Source organism: Xyrauchen texanus, chromosome 37 (genome assembly GCF_025860055.1).
Source record: "Xyrauchen texanus isolate HMW12.3.18 chromosome 37, RBS_HiC_50CHRs, whole genome shotgun sequence".
Classification (NCBI taxonomy): Eukaryota; Metazoa; Chordata; class Actinopteri; order Cypriniformes; family Catostomidae; genus Xyrauchen; species Xyrauchen texanus.
This window is the reverse complement of record NC_068312.1, coordinates 19,340,041-19,355,259: the sequence shown is the minus strand read 5'-3', so window position 1 is coordinate 19,355,259 and position 15,219 is coordinate 19,340,041. Positions and strand designations below refer to the sequence as shown.

General features: G+C 36.1%; 1 protein-coding gene across 2 annotated transcripts in view; it reads right to left on the bottom strand.

Annotated features, from left to right (window-relative positions):
• LOC127630856 (ral guanine nucleotide dissociation stimulator-like) overlaps nt 1–8,743 on the bottom strand; it is a 32,263-nt gene extending 23,520 nt beyond the window's left edge. The window contains exon 1 of one of the 2 annotated variants that reach the window (XM_052108692.1): nt 8,181–8,743. In XM_052108692.1, coding sequence (XP_051964652.1) covers nt 8,181–8,324 — 144 coding nt within the window. In that variant the 5' untranslated portion in view covers nt 8,325–8,743. Of the gene's footprint in view, nt 1–2,183; nt 2,530–8,180 lie in introns of those variants that run through there. The other variant, XM_052108690.1, reaches the window with a different exon arrangement.
• Nucleotides 8,744–15,219: the final 6,476 nt, after the last annotated feature.

Genomic DNA, 15,219 nt, shown 5'->3' with positions numbered 1-15,219 from the left:
CGTTCCCATGACGATGTAATGTCAACAAACCTCAAAACCCTAATAAGACTTCAAAAATTATGATTTAAACAACTTTACAGCTTAAATAATAAATGGGTTTTAACAGAAGAATTCATGTGCTTTTATAAATTTATAAGCTTCACATTCGTGCCTTTAAACCCTCCAATTGGCCCCATTCACTTCAATTATAAGTGCCTCACTGTAACCTAAATTTTTGAATTTAGAAAAGGAGGGGCAAGTTTGTTATTATTATTATTATTATTTTGTGGTATTTTTTTCTTCAAAATGTAATAAAGTTCTCATTTTCTTTGTCGTCTGGCTTCAATAATCTTTCTTTTTCAAATTATTTCGTTTACTTTTTCTGCTCATCCCCCTCCTTCCTCCTGGCTATATTCTGGTATGTAATGCCTACTTTTGAAGTAGGCATTACATATAGGGCTGTGTGTACAATGGGCTAAATCACATTATGGATGGTTTCACATTGACTAAGTACTTTTTATTAGTATAATGTCCCTATGTTAATTACAGTTACATTGGTTACATTTAATAAAACTGTTCATCTAAACTAACCTAATATAAAAATTATATTGACCCAGTTGTATAATAAATTATATCTAATCGTTATTTCAAAATATTATAATATAGAGGTTAAGTATATTTTTGGGTTTAATTACAGAGATAATACACCATTCCAAAAGCTTGGAATTGTTGAAACATGTACATTCAAGCTAAGATTATCTCTGACCCAGCTGAAGCTCAATTGCACAACCACTATTTGTCATACTCTCTGCTGAGATTGATAATTTTTTTACATTTTTTTTTTTTACATTTTTATGCATTTGGCAGACGCTTTTATCCAAAGCGACTTACAGTGCACTTATTACAGGGACAATCCCCCCGGAGCAACCTGGAGTTAAGTGCCTTACTCAAGGGCACAATGGTGGTAGCCGTGGGGTTCAAACCAGCGACCTTCTGATTAACAGTCCTGTGCTTTATCCACTATGCCACCACCACTCCACCACTGATAACAGTTTGTTATTCTCTTACAGAACCAGCATGGTTTATAATTCTCTGTAGACAATTGGCTCACTTTTTCCTCTTTCCCAGACACACAGTATTAAAGTAAGGTGATCCACCAAGGTGATCATGGGGTCTGATCTGTTTCCACTTTCCATTCCCACTTAAAACAGGGCTCCCTACTGTTAAGAATCAAGGCCATCAGAGTTCCCAAATAAGTGTAACAGCAAACAGTGTTCACCTTGAACCCTATCTCCTCTCCAAACAAACCTGTGTCAACCTCTAGACTCTGGAGAAAGGACAGATGTACTTTGTGTGTAAACAACTGAAATCAGCATAAATCTAGTGGTTCTCAAAACAAAATAATCTTATGGATGCTCATAATTTCAACCAGATAGAAAATAGCCCAAAGGCCTCTACTTAGGGGCAATGCAATACATTTTTATTGACTTTTAAGTGCCTAACTTTAATAAAGCAACAATTCTGAGGAATGACTCAGAACATGTCTAAAATTGTACTTCTGGATGTTGTGTGTGTGTGTGTGTGTGTGTGTGTGTGTGTGTGTGTGTGTGTGTGTGTGTGTGTGTGTGTGTGTGTGTGTAGTTTTCAAAATCACCCAGAACAGGACAAGCTATAATCTTTAGGCAGTGGAAAGCACCTTAAAGATACTATAACAGCCATGAATGCGTAAAGGAGGAGGAAATAACTTGTCAGTCATTGCCATTCATCCACTCCCACATAAAAGAAGCCTACCTGCCCTCAGGACATATACAACACATTTTGCAATGTTCATCCATGATGTGATTTGATCTTGGAACACATTTCTTTGGTAAGAGCCCACTTTTTTCTAATGAAATATCTTTGCATGTTCCAGGAACTGAGATTAATATAATTAATAATACGTGTTTAATGCATATGTGTGCAATCCCAGAGGTTGTAAAAATGCTAAATAATAAAATCTGGATGGGCTAGCTAAAGATACACATGAGCAAACCTACCAACTCAAATTAAATAACTTTTAATAAACATGAAAATTCAAATGATAAATAAAACTGAGTTAATGGCTTATTTTACATCAGATCTGGTGATATCTAACTTGATCTGGTAATAAATGTGCACTCAAATGAGCATTAAATAAGATAACAAAAGTAAGGGGTCTCTCTTACCTGTTCTCTTGCCTCTAAATCGGCCAAATCAATGTATAGATCTTCATTCCCACACACACAACCCAAGCCACACCAACGTGTCAGTTGAACAAGTTGATCAATCCTGTGTTTCCAACGCATAACCCTCTCAATTGGTACCTTAATAAACTGTAACATATCCTGTGACAGATATGACTCAAAATGGCACAAAATTCTCCACAACCATTCGCTGACCGATGACCCCAAAACACTGCCCTCTCTGTTGACTCAAACAGCTGTATCAATACGCAGGGAACACAGCAACACAACCCTTTAACTCTATTAACTCTGTTAACTGTCTCTCACTGCAGACCTAAACGTTTGGTGATGTTTGTGTGTTCAGCACTTCTGTTAACACCCTCAGCATTTGAGTGTACTTCAACAGAATGATTCGCAACAAGTATGATGCACTTCCCGCTCTGGGAATTTGGTAGAATTCCCACACAAAACGAAATTACAAGCAATCAAACGCAGATGAAAACCTGTATGACAGCTTTCTGTTTTCACAAGAAATCAAAACATCGTTCAGAGGCACATTTGAATAAGCAATTCCTGGTTCATTGTCACAGCAAAAAAAAGTTAAGAAAATTCTATCAAAAAGAAGAAAAATTAAATGTATATCATTTTAAACGTTTTCATTCCTCTAAATAGCATTGGCTTATTCAAATCTTCAATAATTCCAAAAATACTTTGTATACTACAGTCAATAAAATGTTTATCCATTAAAGGCTAAAATGTACAAAAGTACACAAAAAAAAATGTCCATAATTGTAATGGTAAAAGACTGTAAAAATGCTACAGTAAAAAAACGTAAACTGGTATGAGTGGGTACCATAAAATGTACGTACATTTTTTTAATAGATATATTTCATGTAAAAAGCATGATTTTACCATATAATTAATGGTTTATATTATGTTTAACAAGAGAGTACATGTACTTTTTGCTGAAATTATTGTAATAATTACGACAAATAACAGTAATCGGGCATTCCCAGAATTCCATGCGTGACCAATTACATTTCATTATATTTTATGGGAATAGTTATGTTTCTTCATATTTTTAATATCAGTTATGTACTTTAGGGTGTTCTGTGTTATATCTGATGTAATTTATTTAATGTTTACAGCGTAATTTTAATCTCACATGTGTTACCCTGATGTTGTTTAGTGTTTGTGTGAGTGACACTGAGCAATGTCTCTACATGTTTATTGGTCATTGATCCTAAAAGAGCCACTATTAATAAACTTCACATCATCATGTGCCCTTCTGTAATTACTACAGTGATTAACAATACATTATAAAGTGAAAAGCAGATTTTTACATTATCGGAAGGTTAATATATTAAGTTTATCATTTAAATATCTAAACAATGGTACTGCACCGTAAAATAAAACAATAAAACACAGTAAAAACAACAGTTTTAAACTGTACAATTTTCAGGTTGTTTTACTGTATTTTTTACATAATTATTCTAGCAACCACAGCTGCCAATTTATTTTAATTTCTTTTGTTGTAAAAACATCAGGATATTTTTTTTTACAATGTATTAACACATTTGTAACACACACACACACACACACACACACACACACACACACACACACACACACACACACACACACACACACACTCACACTCACACTCACACTCACTCACACATACAGGTGGGTACTGATGTTCAAGAGGCTGAAGATTAAAGATGTCAGTGGATCTCTATGTGGCTTAAAACTATGATGTGGTTGCAACAGACTATTGTGAAAGAGACCTAGAAACTGAAGCTCTCAGTAGAAGAAGTTGTGCAATCCCACCAAAAAACAACAACTTTAAGCACACACACCAAAAAAAGTGGTAACCTGCCATTGTTACACCAAGGATCTATTTCTACTTGATCTAACCCATATAAATTACTTTTATTAGTGTAACCTAACTTTTGACTTTTTTTGGGGACTAGAATAAAAACTAGTTAATTTAGATGTTACCAAAAGAAGCAATTTTTTTAAGCTACCTGACAAATGTTTTTTTACAGTGTATTTGTGAAGACATAACACTTCACATCTTCTCAGAAACAAGGCAGCAAAAAGAAACTTAATTCACTGCCAGAACATAGTCAGTAAACCTCAGTCTCTCAGTCACAGGGCGTTCCTTTCTTGACTGCCACAGAAACAACATTATGTGAATACCATTAGAATACCATTCAAAGGTGCTTTGACACTCCTAACTTGGCATTTAAAAGTGCTTTCTCCTTATAACTGGGCCACAAGAGAAACTATTTCAACTCCCCTGTCCCTGTGACACTGATTTAATGTGACAACTGCCTGGTCATTCATAAAATGTTTGTTAATGCATGTTTACATTTTTTTATTGTATTTATTGTTCTACAATTTCTTATCATGCATTTTAAGTGGAGCTGCCAATTATTATTTTTTCAATCAAATTAATCACACATATCAATATTTGTTGAGAAAGGCAGATAAAATATTTATCTTTGTTGAAGATAAAATTATTCAATATATAATGATTAAAAAATTCTAAATAATGATATATAATTATAAATACAATGTATAACAAATATAACTCAGATAATTAAAATAGGCAAGTACAGCATTTATTAGGCAATACAAAAAGTTGCTTTAGAAGCCAATATATTGTTTATTTCCATATTACTGAACAAGCCTATCACTGGCCTACAGTCCATTATTAAACGTAGTTTAAACTTATTAAAACACATCTTTAGACCCCTGCATTCGGAGTTTTGCTCTTGTTCTGTCTGCTGTGGTTTGTTGTCTTTATGTTGCCTATAGAGCTGGAGTTGCGTTTACTGCCTTTTGAAAAAAGGTGGTACTTTAATCGTGAATTGCTTCGATGTTAGGAAAATTCCTAATCCTGTCAGGGGGATGATTAATAGACCTTATTCATGTTATCGCCATCTTTGATTTTTAATGAGAATGACAACTAGGCTGCAAGGGATAGACTTATAGTCTCGTCAGTGGGCTGTACTGCAGTTTAAAGAGTTTTGGGATCATTACATGGACAAAGCATTGATAAAATATCTGCTCAAGAACCTTCAGTATACAAAAAACTCCAGACAGCATGAATTGTGGAAAATCAAATGTGATTAAGGAACTGTTTACAGCTTTATGTCGTTTCGTGCCATTGAAGAGACTGTAAATCTATCCATCACAGCCTTGTTGTCATTCCCATTAAAAATCAAAGATAGTGCTATCGCGAATAAGGTCTATTGCGTAATTTTTTTAACTAGTAATTTTTTATGTAATTAATCAAACTGAATTAACTCATTAAATCGATAGCCCTAAGTTGTAAAACAAATTCTGTTAAATTTACAGTAAAAACAATAATACTGTGACCATGTTTCAGGCCTTAAGTGATGCCTGAGTATTTATGGTTCACTACCATTTATAATATTAAATTACATAAACAATGTACTAACCTTTTGGAAATATAAAAATTTACTTTTCACTTAAAAATATATTGTTAAACACTGTAGTAACTACAACAGGCCACACGATGACTTAAAGGGGTCATGGCATGAGGTATAATTTTCCTTGATATTTTGACATATTAGAGGTCAGTGCATAAAACCATTAAGTTTTAGAACTGAAATCTTCCTCCTTAATGGAAAAAGAGCATTTATTTAAGCCAAGCTCCTGAAATGGCTAATTTGTAAATTGTGGAACTTGTGACATCACAAGGACCAAATACATCTGCATAACAACTGCCTCTTCAGCAAGACATCAACGCCTATTTTTCATTATTGCACCCTTGGTCCTGCCCACTGGTGCTCAAGTCAGTCACAGGTGAAGAGGCGGGAAGGCCTGTCATGGGAGATTCATCTACACCAGGGATGGGGAACCTTTTTTCCATTAAGCGCCATTTCAGAATTTACAAAATTATTTGCGGGCCATACAATTGCTTGCAATTTATGATTGTGGGTTGAAATTAACGTACGTATTCCGTTATGTGCTCACACACCAAAAACACTAAAAGGTCTGTCTATTATACAATATTATGAGTTTTTATCATTTAAAATTATTTTTAAACATTATTTGAAATAAAGGCTTTTCAAATTATTTCTCAAATGGCCTTGCGGCCGGGTAAAATGGTTTTGTGGGCCTTATACGGCCCTAAGGCCTGACGTTCCCCAGCCCTGATCTAAACCAAAGGGGACTTACAAAGGACATCTTCTTGCGTATATCTGGATTATATCTACAAAAACATGTAGATGAACGGCTTTGAGCATTATCATGCATCTCGCACCACTGCTTTGAAGGCATCATGGACCATTTTTGACCTCATCTGTGCTAATTTTAATTATTGGTCTTTTGTAAACATGCACTAAATTGACGTCTTTGATCATTTCGACGTGTTTGCCTCACGTTTTCAGAGCGGTACAAGCACAAAAATGCAGCTCATTCTGCTGCTGCCACTGACTGGGAGAAACACGTGTTGTTCTGTGTGTAAACAAACATGGATGATGTGAGATGTCGCTCTTGTGAAGACCCAATATTACGTTTGCGTATTCAGAATATTCAGCATGGATTGTATGTGTTTTCGGCTCGTATCAGTGTTGATTGCTAGTGAACCAGTCATAATATGATTCATGCTTTGCAAAGGAACTGTTATTGAAAGATGGGGTAGTTAAAACACTATTGGACCCCAAATACGTGAGTAACCAGTTTAATTTCATGACTATTTTTATAAATGCTGTGCTTGAGTGAACAGTTTGTTAAATTCAGATGAAATGTGTTAGTTAGGTGCATATAAAGGGAATATAATAAAATTATATATATATATATAATTTTATTATATTCCGTGTGTAGTGAAATACAAAAAAATAAATGAAATACGGTAGAGGCCAGCCCTCGCATGTGCACCAAATGTGGTCAAACTCCACACATGCAATCGATATGCATCCTTCAAAAATTATCTATAACAAACACTCAATTTTAACATACGACTCTTCTGAACACATACTGAATGCTATTTAAAAGCATCTTGTATAAAATGTGATATTTACCCAAGAATTTGCAAATGATGAACAAAACCGGGAGCTCTCTTGCACAACTTATGTTCTCACGTCTCTAACCAGCACACATGTTCAACACCAGAGAGTGCCAGAAAGAACTTTGGTTCTTAAAGGGGCCATGTCCAATTTATGTCTTAAGCACAAAATTTCTCCACTTGGATACATATGTGCTAAAATCATACTTTTTACATCTTAGAGGAATGACAAGGCTTTGTGTATGTGTACGTACCATGACTCCAAGATTAATTGAATTCAGTTAAGTACAGATCATGTTCATTGACAAAAAAAACATGACTTCTATTGTAGCTTTTATAAGCATTACATGAATATTTATTTAAATCCTAAACTGCATAGTTCCACAGGACCCACAGTGGATTTCTTCAGTTTCAAGATGAATCATAAAACGTCCTCCAGTTAAAGTGCAATGCTGACATTGACTAATATAATATGCAATAAAAGGGGGGCTTGGTGACCTGCATGCATACTCGCAGCAAAAATGCTGACACAGAAAGACACCTACTACTTAGCAAAAGTAGAACATCAAACTTAAACATCTCTGGCCAAAATGCCATTGAAATAAGAAAAAAACTGTTGATAGCAACAAAGAAAGATAGCAACAACATCCTGTTTGTCATGCCAACAGTAGAATTCACTATTGATTGCAAGACATTCACAACTAACGAAGTGGATCCAACTCCAGACACTATTATCAATGTGTTGTGTCTTGTTCAATTGTGAGTAAAAGGCGAGCACTGACATGCATTTAGCGTAAAACCTGGGGAGGAAACATTCAACAGAGAACTAAGTTAAACTTGTTTTAATCGAACCAGCCAATGTATGAGTTTCTACTTCAGCCCTATAGTCTTAAATGGATGCATGCATAGAAACAACAGACACCAGGTGAATCAGAATGCAAAGAAAGCAGATCTCTTACCAGATCATCCAGGATGGAGACAGGGAAATCAAACATGCACATCTTCACAGGCTGAGCCAGAGCTTTCTGCAGGCTGAAAACAGATTTATGCTCCATCTTTCCTGATGGAGAGGGTGCAGACTGCTGCCCAGGAGCCTGCTTCATATTAGAAATGCTGTTCTCCTTCGTCTGCACTCATTGATACTCAGCTCCCACCCTCACTCGCTCTCCCTTTAAATCGTTCCCCTTCCAGAGTGAGTCTACACACACTCTTGCTCTCTTTTTTACTTGCACACATACACATTCAAACTCACCTCCCTCTCACCCTCTATATTTCTCTGTACTAGTTACACACATCACAAACAGAAACTTTCTGGTGCTGTCACTCACAGTTCCTGCTGCTGTCTACTTCTGTAGCCTAAGGAAATCTGAATAACCATGAACGCTTCCTCTTGCAGTTTATTTCAATGCCTGTCTCTCTCGAACAACCCCAGAACCATGTAAACACCCACGCCCATACACGCAACATAGGTATGCAGCAAGGTATCTCACTTTAATATGTGTCTCTGCAGAACGCTGCACTCCTGGCAACTGTCTGTCTGAGCTCACCCAATTCACTCTTCACAGTTCTGTCACAGATTACCCCCTACCCCCACCACCCCACCCAAGCCCCCTCACATCACATTCAGTCCATAGCTATTGGTCACGCTCCTGTTTTACAGGTCACGATCCATGTGAACTGGCTCATCAACACTCTCACAAAGATATACGTACGTTTGTTTGTAAGTGGAAACACTGTAGCTGCAAGCTCTGAGCCTTGCAGTTTTTGCGATTTACTCTGCATTATGCTGCGCTTTCCTCATCCAAGCCCCTTGGAAACACGCCGTTTGTGTATCGTAGAGTGAAAATGCAGGGGAAAAGTGCTCTCCTGTCCTATGAAGGTAAAATAGTGCCTAAATGATTTCCATGTGCAGAATAAGATTTGTGAAAGCATAAATCAAATTGCAAGCGTAAAAATAAATTGCATGCTCACAGAACGTTTTGTAAAAGTGTAAAGTAGCGTAAGAAAATAATACTAGCAATACTTTAAATTTGTAAATTTGTTTTTTAAGAAAGGGTGTAATGAACAGCAAAATGGATTGATCACCTACAATCAGTTTGTATGTGCAAAAAAAAGATACGGCAAATGTGTAAATAACTTTTGTTTGTGGCATAAATATTTTCCAGAAATAATCCAAGATGCACTGTTCCATCTTCCCTTTGTTGCGCTCACACAAATATAGTTTTGCAAGCACAAGGGGAAGGCGTGACTACCTGCTTCTAGTAACCAAGCAAACAAGGTTTCTATTGACCAGTTTACTCTGACCGCTTTCCCCCACACACTTGCAAAACACTTTTCAGTGAGAAATTTGTGCCAAAAGTGTAGGCTCAACATAGAGAAGACGGAACAGGGTATATCGGATTATTTCTGGAAAATATTTATGTCACAAACACAAGTCATTTACATGTTTGCATGTTTTGTAGTTTATTTTATACATACAGACTGATTATACGCTTTCAATATGTTTTGCTGTTCATGACACCCTTTTTTTTGCATATTGCAGGTTTGTAATGTTTTTGACCATGTTAAGGTGCAAAAACAGTGCCAAAATGTAAGCGCGATAAAAGGAAAGTCCGAAGAAGAAATGTACTTTCTGTTAATATGCAATTACAGATTCACAACACATGAATTACACTTATGCAAAGCATTAAAGTATTGCTAATATTTTTTCTTACGCTTGCAACTTGATTTACACCTTTACAAAACGTTCTGTGTGCATGCAATACATTTTTACGCTTGCAATTTATTATGCTTTTACAAATCTTACTTTGCGCATGCAAATCATTTAGGCACTAGTTTACCTTCATACCGGCCCCTCTGTCCATTTCACTCAAGCACACAAAAGTGGCCAGTGACAACAGACTAGAGTGTGCACTCTCGTGAACAGTCTGCCCAGTGACCTGTGCAACTGGGAGTCTGGGTCCTACAGTGAACACACGCATAAACATGTTTGTTTTTCTGTCATTGTGTGATTATTTTATCTGTTGGTAATTTCCATTAAAACATTATTTAGAATGTTTATTAAGCCATTTTCATCATCAGGAGTACTGACCGGTCCCCACAATGTAGGTGATTTCAGGTTTTAATCTCCTTGTGGGGACATTTGGTCTCCAAAATGTAGGCAAAGCCTTATACACAAAACTTGCACAACAGCTGACATACACTCAGAGATCCATTAAAGGGTTGAAAAAAAAATTGCTATGCCATATCATTAAATCTAGGTCACAAAGCTTTTCAACCACAGATGCATTATGAAGAGTACAATAGCTATCCTGTCCTAAAAAAAGAAACCATGCCAACAGTATTTGTAAGGCTTTTCCGCCCCCAAAATTATCTTGGGTTAAAGGAGATGGATCAGAACACAAGTGCATTATGCTGGAACCATTTGCATAAAACTGTCATTAATCACACATCTCATGCAACAGGAGAAAGAATATGAACCAAAACAGCACACGGTTTGATATCAGATGGCTGCATGTGATGATTATCTAACAGCAGACATCGTTGAGGACCACGGAGAGGTGGCACTCTGTTATGAAAGCACAGACTGTGGGAACTGTTTTAAAATGCAGAGGATATCCTACGCTGCCATAGAGTGATGTGGTTGCTATGGAGACAGCAAATGCTCAATGTTTGAAAAGAGATGCCTAGAGGAATTGCAATAAAGACCATAGAGACAACAGTACAGCTGACTTATTTGCACACGAGGACCATATAACATTATGAAGACTTACACTCACAAAAAATAAAGGACGTTTTTATTTTCTGTCAGCAATTACTGTTTTAAATATGTCTTGGACTGATTATTCTGAGGAATATTCTGAGTTCAATACAAGTTAAGCTCAGTCGACAGCATTAGTGCCATCAATTTGATTACCACAAAAATTTATTTTGACTCTGTACTCCTTTTCTTTAAAAAAGAAAAACTCAATGTTACATTGAAACACTTACAATGGAAGTGAATGGGGCTGATTTTTATAGGGTATAAATGTAGAAATGTGAAGCTTATAATTTTATAAAAACCCTTAAATTAATTCTTAAAACTTGTGTATTATTTGAGCTGTAAAGTTGTTTATATTGCCGTTTTTATGGTCGTTTTAGGGTTTACTGTGTTACGTTGTCATGGCAAAGAAGTTGTAAAATTGGATACAACTGTACACAGAAAAGGTTAGTAAGTGATTTTATCATATAAGATCATGTCAACACCCATAGTGTTTACGGTTTGTGGCTATATTTTTGTATAAGACTAAACTGAGTATTTTAACGTTTCCTGGTTGTCCCAGTTTACTACCATTGTAAGTGCATCACTGTAAAAAGTCGAAATACATTTTTGTGGTAATCAACATTATGCCTCAAATGCTGTCAGCTGATCTTAACTTGTATTAAATCCTGAGTATTCCTTAAATTGTATTCTGCAATTCCTGTAATCTATGGAGCACATGTTAGAGTTAGAGAATGGTGACATTTAAAACAATGCAGTCAGTCTATGCACTAACATGCCTTGCTTATATTTGCATCATTCCATTCACGTCCAGACATGTGAATCTGAATTTTAAAAAAATGTTTGTGAACAAACTGGTTTTATAAATGACCCTGTGTGACAGACATTTTTTTTTAAATCCATGGACACATTATCCACCAACCACCAATATGCCTTTAATCTAACGTTCTCTAACCGAAATCTCTGCACTGTGTATTGAGTGTAATGAGGGGTTATAAAAGAAAGAGGACAGGGAAGGAAGCACAGCTTCTTTATGAACAGGTTCAAAGATCCAGCTACACACAAAGGCAAGACAGGAAAAGGTTGGAAAGGAACAGAGCCTGCTGTACTCTCCAATGTTCCACTCAGCCTCAGAGGACACTAGCTTTGGAATAATAGAGAACATTTACATCATAAGCAACAACCGTAAGGAGCCATAGGCCTATAACAGGAAGGCTAGTGAGACATGTGGTGACATGATACACATCCTCTTGTCACATCTATTCTCTGCAGTCACCAGATAATGTTGTAACAAATATTCTGCATCCTCCTTTCTGTGTAATGATTAATGGATTTTAACATGTAAACAACTGTGTCTGCACACTATTAGAGGCATTTCCTTTGTTTATAACATCAGTTAAACAATGATGGGTCCCCCTTATTCTGACGTAGAACGTTTTCCTTTTGCCTGTTTCCACCTCAGTACAGGACACAACAGTCATTTTTCCATTGTGAATACCAAGTCATAACCTGGAAAATGAAAGTCTGGGCATTTGCTCTTGAATTTGACTGATAAATAGAAAGAATATGAATGTGAGTGAGTGCTACCAGTGACGCCCACAGTCCATGCACTAACCTTGTGCCTTTTAGTCAGAAGTCTGGTTACACAAGACTCATTCCTTCAAATCTATATCGCCAGACCACTGTGCCCCCCCTCTTTCAAAATGATGTATTTGAACCAATTTTTATAATTTAATTATTATCTTTTAAATGTGTTTTACTTTTTGGCAAGCCTAAATATTCAACTAAATTGTAAAATAAATAATTCAAGCAAATTAATCCATAAACTATTTGTAGAGAGTAATTGAACATTTCAGGTGGAAGGTGGGGACGGGAGTTACACTGTCTGGCCAATTGACTGCTCTCTTCTTAATTAGAAAAAACATTTCTGCCATGTAATTCAGTCAGAGCCCAGAGGCTCAAAAGCTAAAAGAAGGAAACTTATTTATGAAAAGGATTTTATGGATAAGGATGAATGAATGATGTAAATGACTTAACTACAAAGTGCAAGCATAAGTGGAGAGATGTGGTCCTCAAGACAAGAGTTTTAACACCAGCACTCTAAATGTGAATACTGCTGTTTACATTTGCTGTGTTTTGTTAATGAATCTAAGTGAAGTTGTCTTAAACATTATTTAGGTTGATAAATGGTTAGAATTTCATTCACTCAAACTAACAAAATTCTTAACAAAATTCCATTTTGTAAATTTTATAAACATTCAATTATTAAAATTTTAATATATTGAGGTTTTATTCATTTAATTTTAAGATTACTCAATTAAATTTCATGGAATTTTGTTATGAAATTGAAATGCATAAATCTGAAATATAGGCAAGTTTTTGGAGTGTGCTCCCAGAGGATAATTTGATTAGGCATTTGGGTTTTTAGGGGTTTGGGTTTGTGTGTTTGGCAAGCCCAGAGACTTTTTAGCAGAGACGGGTCATTTCTATTAAAATTAATGGGAGAAATGGGAAAGTACAACGGTCTCCAACAGTCAAAAGATGTAGAGAGGAAGTCCCACCTTCAGGTAAAAGAGCCAATCACCTTTTCGATACTGACTGCATGCGCATTAGGATGGAAAAGATTCGTGTTTTAGATTTTGGTCTTTCCCACTGATCTATATCAGTGGTCTTTCCTACACTGGCATGCCGCTTGTTTACATAGAAAAACAGCTCCCGGGGTGTGTTCCAAAGATCCGCCGAGTAAACTGACTTGCTTAAATGACTTTGGCAATCCTCAATCCAGTTTATTTCGATGGAAAGTTAGTTCACTTATAATTTTGAAAGTGAGAAAATTAGCATACAAGAAATTGTGACAGTGAAAGCTTTTTCATCTGAATAGATTTTGTTTATTTTGAACATTTGGTGATGTATCATTTGAGTTTATGCAAGTGCATATCTATCAAAGCCAAAGCTTGCACTGCCTTTCAGACTGCAACAAAGGCATTGGGCGTTAAATATTATGGTAAAGTGGCAAATCTGTGCACCCTTTGAATTTTCAAATGCCCCCTCGGTTAAATTATCCTGGCTCCGACTAGATGAAGCTACATTCAATAGGTTTTAGTTACCAATGCCATTGCAGAAAACTGAGATTAAAGGAACAGTTCACTCAATAATGATAATTCTCTCATTATTTACTCACCCTCATGCCATATGTCTTTCTCTCTTCTGCAAACAAAGATTTTTAGAAGAATATTTCAGCTCTATGGGTCCATACAATGCAAGTGAATGAGTACTAAAAATAAAAAATAAAAAAAAACATAAAGGCAGCATAAAAGTAATCCATACAACTCCAGTGGTTAAATCCATGTCTTCAGACGTGATATGATAGGTGTGAGTTAGAAACAGATGCCAAAATGTATGAAGAATGCAAATCGCCAAAAACACAAGAAGAACAATTTGAAAGTGAAATTGGAGATTTATCGTAAAAAAGGACTTCAGAAAATAACTGTTTCTAACCCAAATTTATCATATCGCTTCTAAAGATATGGATTTAAACATTGGAGTTGAATGGTTTAATTTTATGCTGCCTTTTTGTACTTTCTGAGCTTCAAAATTTTGGAACCCATCCACTTTGGTTGTGAGTACCAACAGAGCTGATATATTCTACTATTTTTTGTTTTTGTTCAGCAGAAAAAATAAAGTGTTACACATTAGGGATGGCATGAGGGCAAGTATAAGATAAGAAAATTTTTCTTTTTGGGTGACCTGTTCCTTTAAGTGAGTAGAATTCTGCTTGTCATTTGATTCTAACCATGTAGATTAAATCAGCTTTTATAAAGTTATTAATATGACTGGAGTCTTCATCTCATGTGAGTTCTCAAGACTTTATTAATTTGTTTCAAAATTACTATAAATTAGGGGGCCCGCCTGTGTAGCTCAGCGAGTATTGACGCTGACTACCACCCCTGGAGTCACGAGTTCGGATCCAGGGTGTGATGAGTGACTCCAGCCAGGTCTCCTAAGCAACCAAATTGGCCTGGTTTCTAGGCAGGGTAGAGTCACATGGGGTAACCTCCTCGTGGTTGCGGTTCTCACTCTCAGTGGGGCGCGTGGTAAGTTGTGCATGGATCGTGGAGAGCATAAGTCAGTTATTATAACATCCACCTTACTATGAAATCATTCCGTTTCATAGAGAATAAACAAATCCTGTCTGTGAACCACATGATAGTTCTCCAATTTAATTTTAAAGGAATATT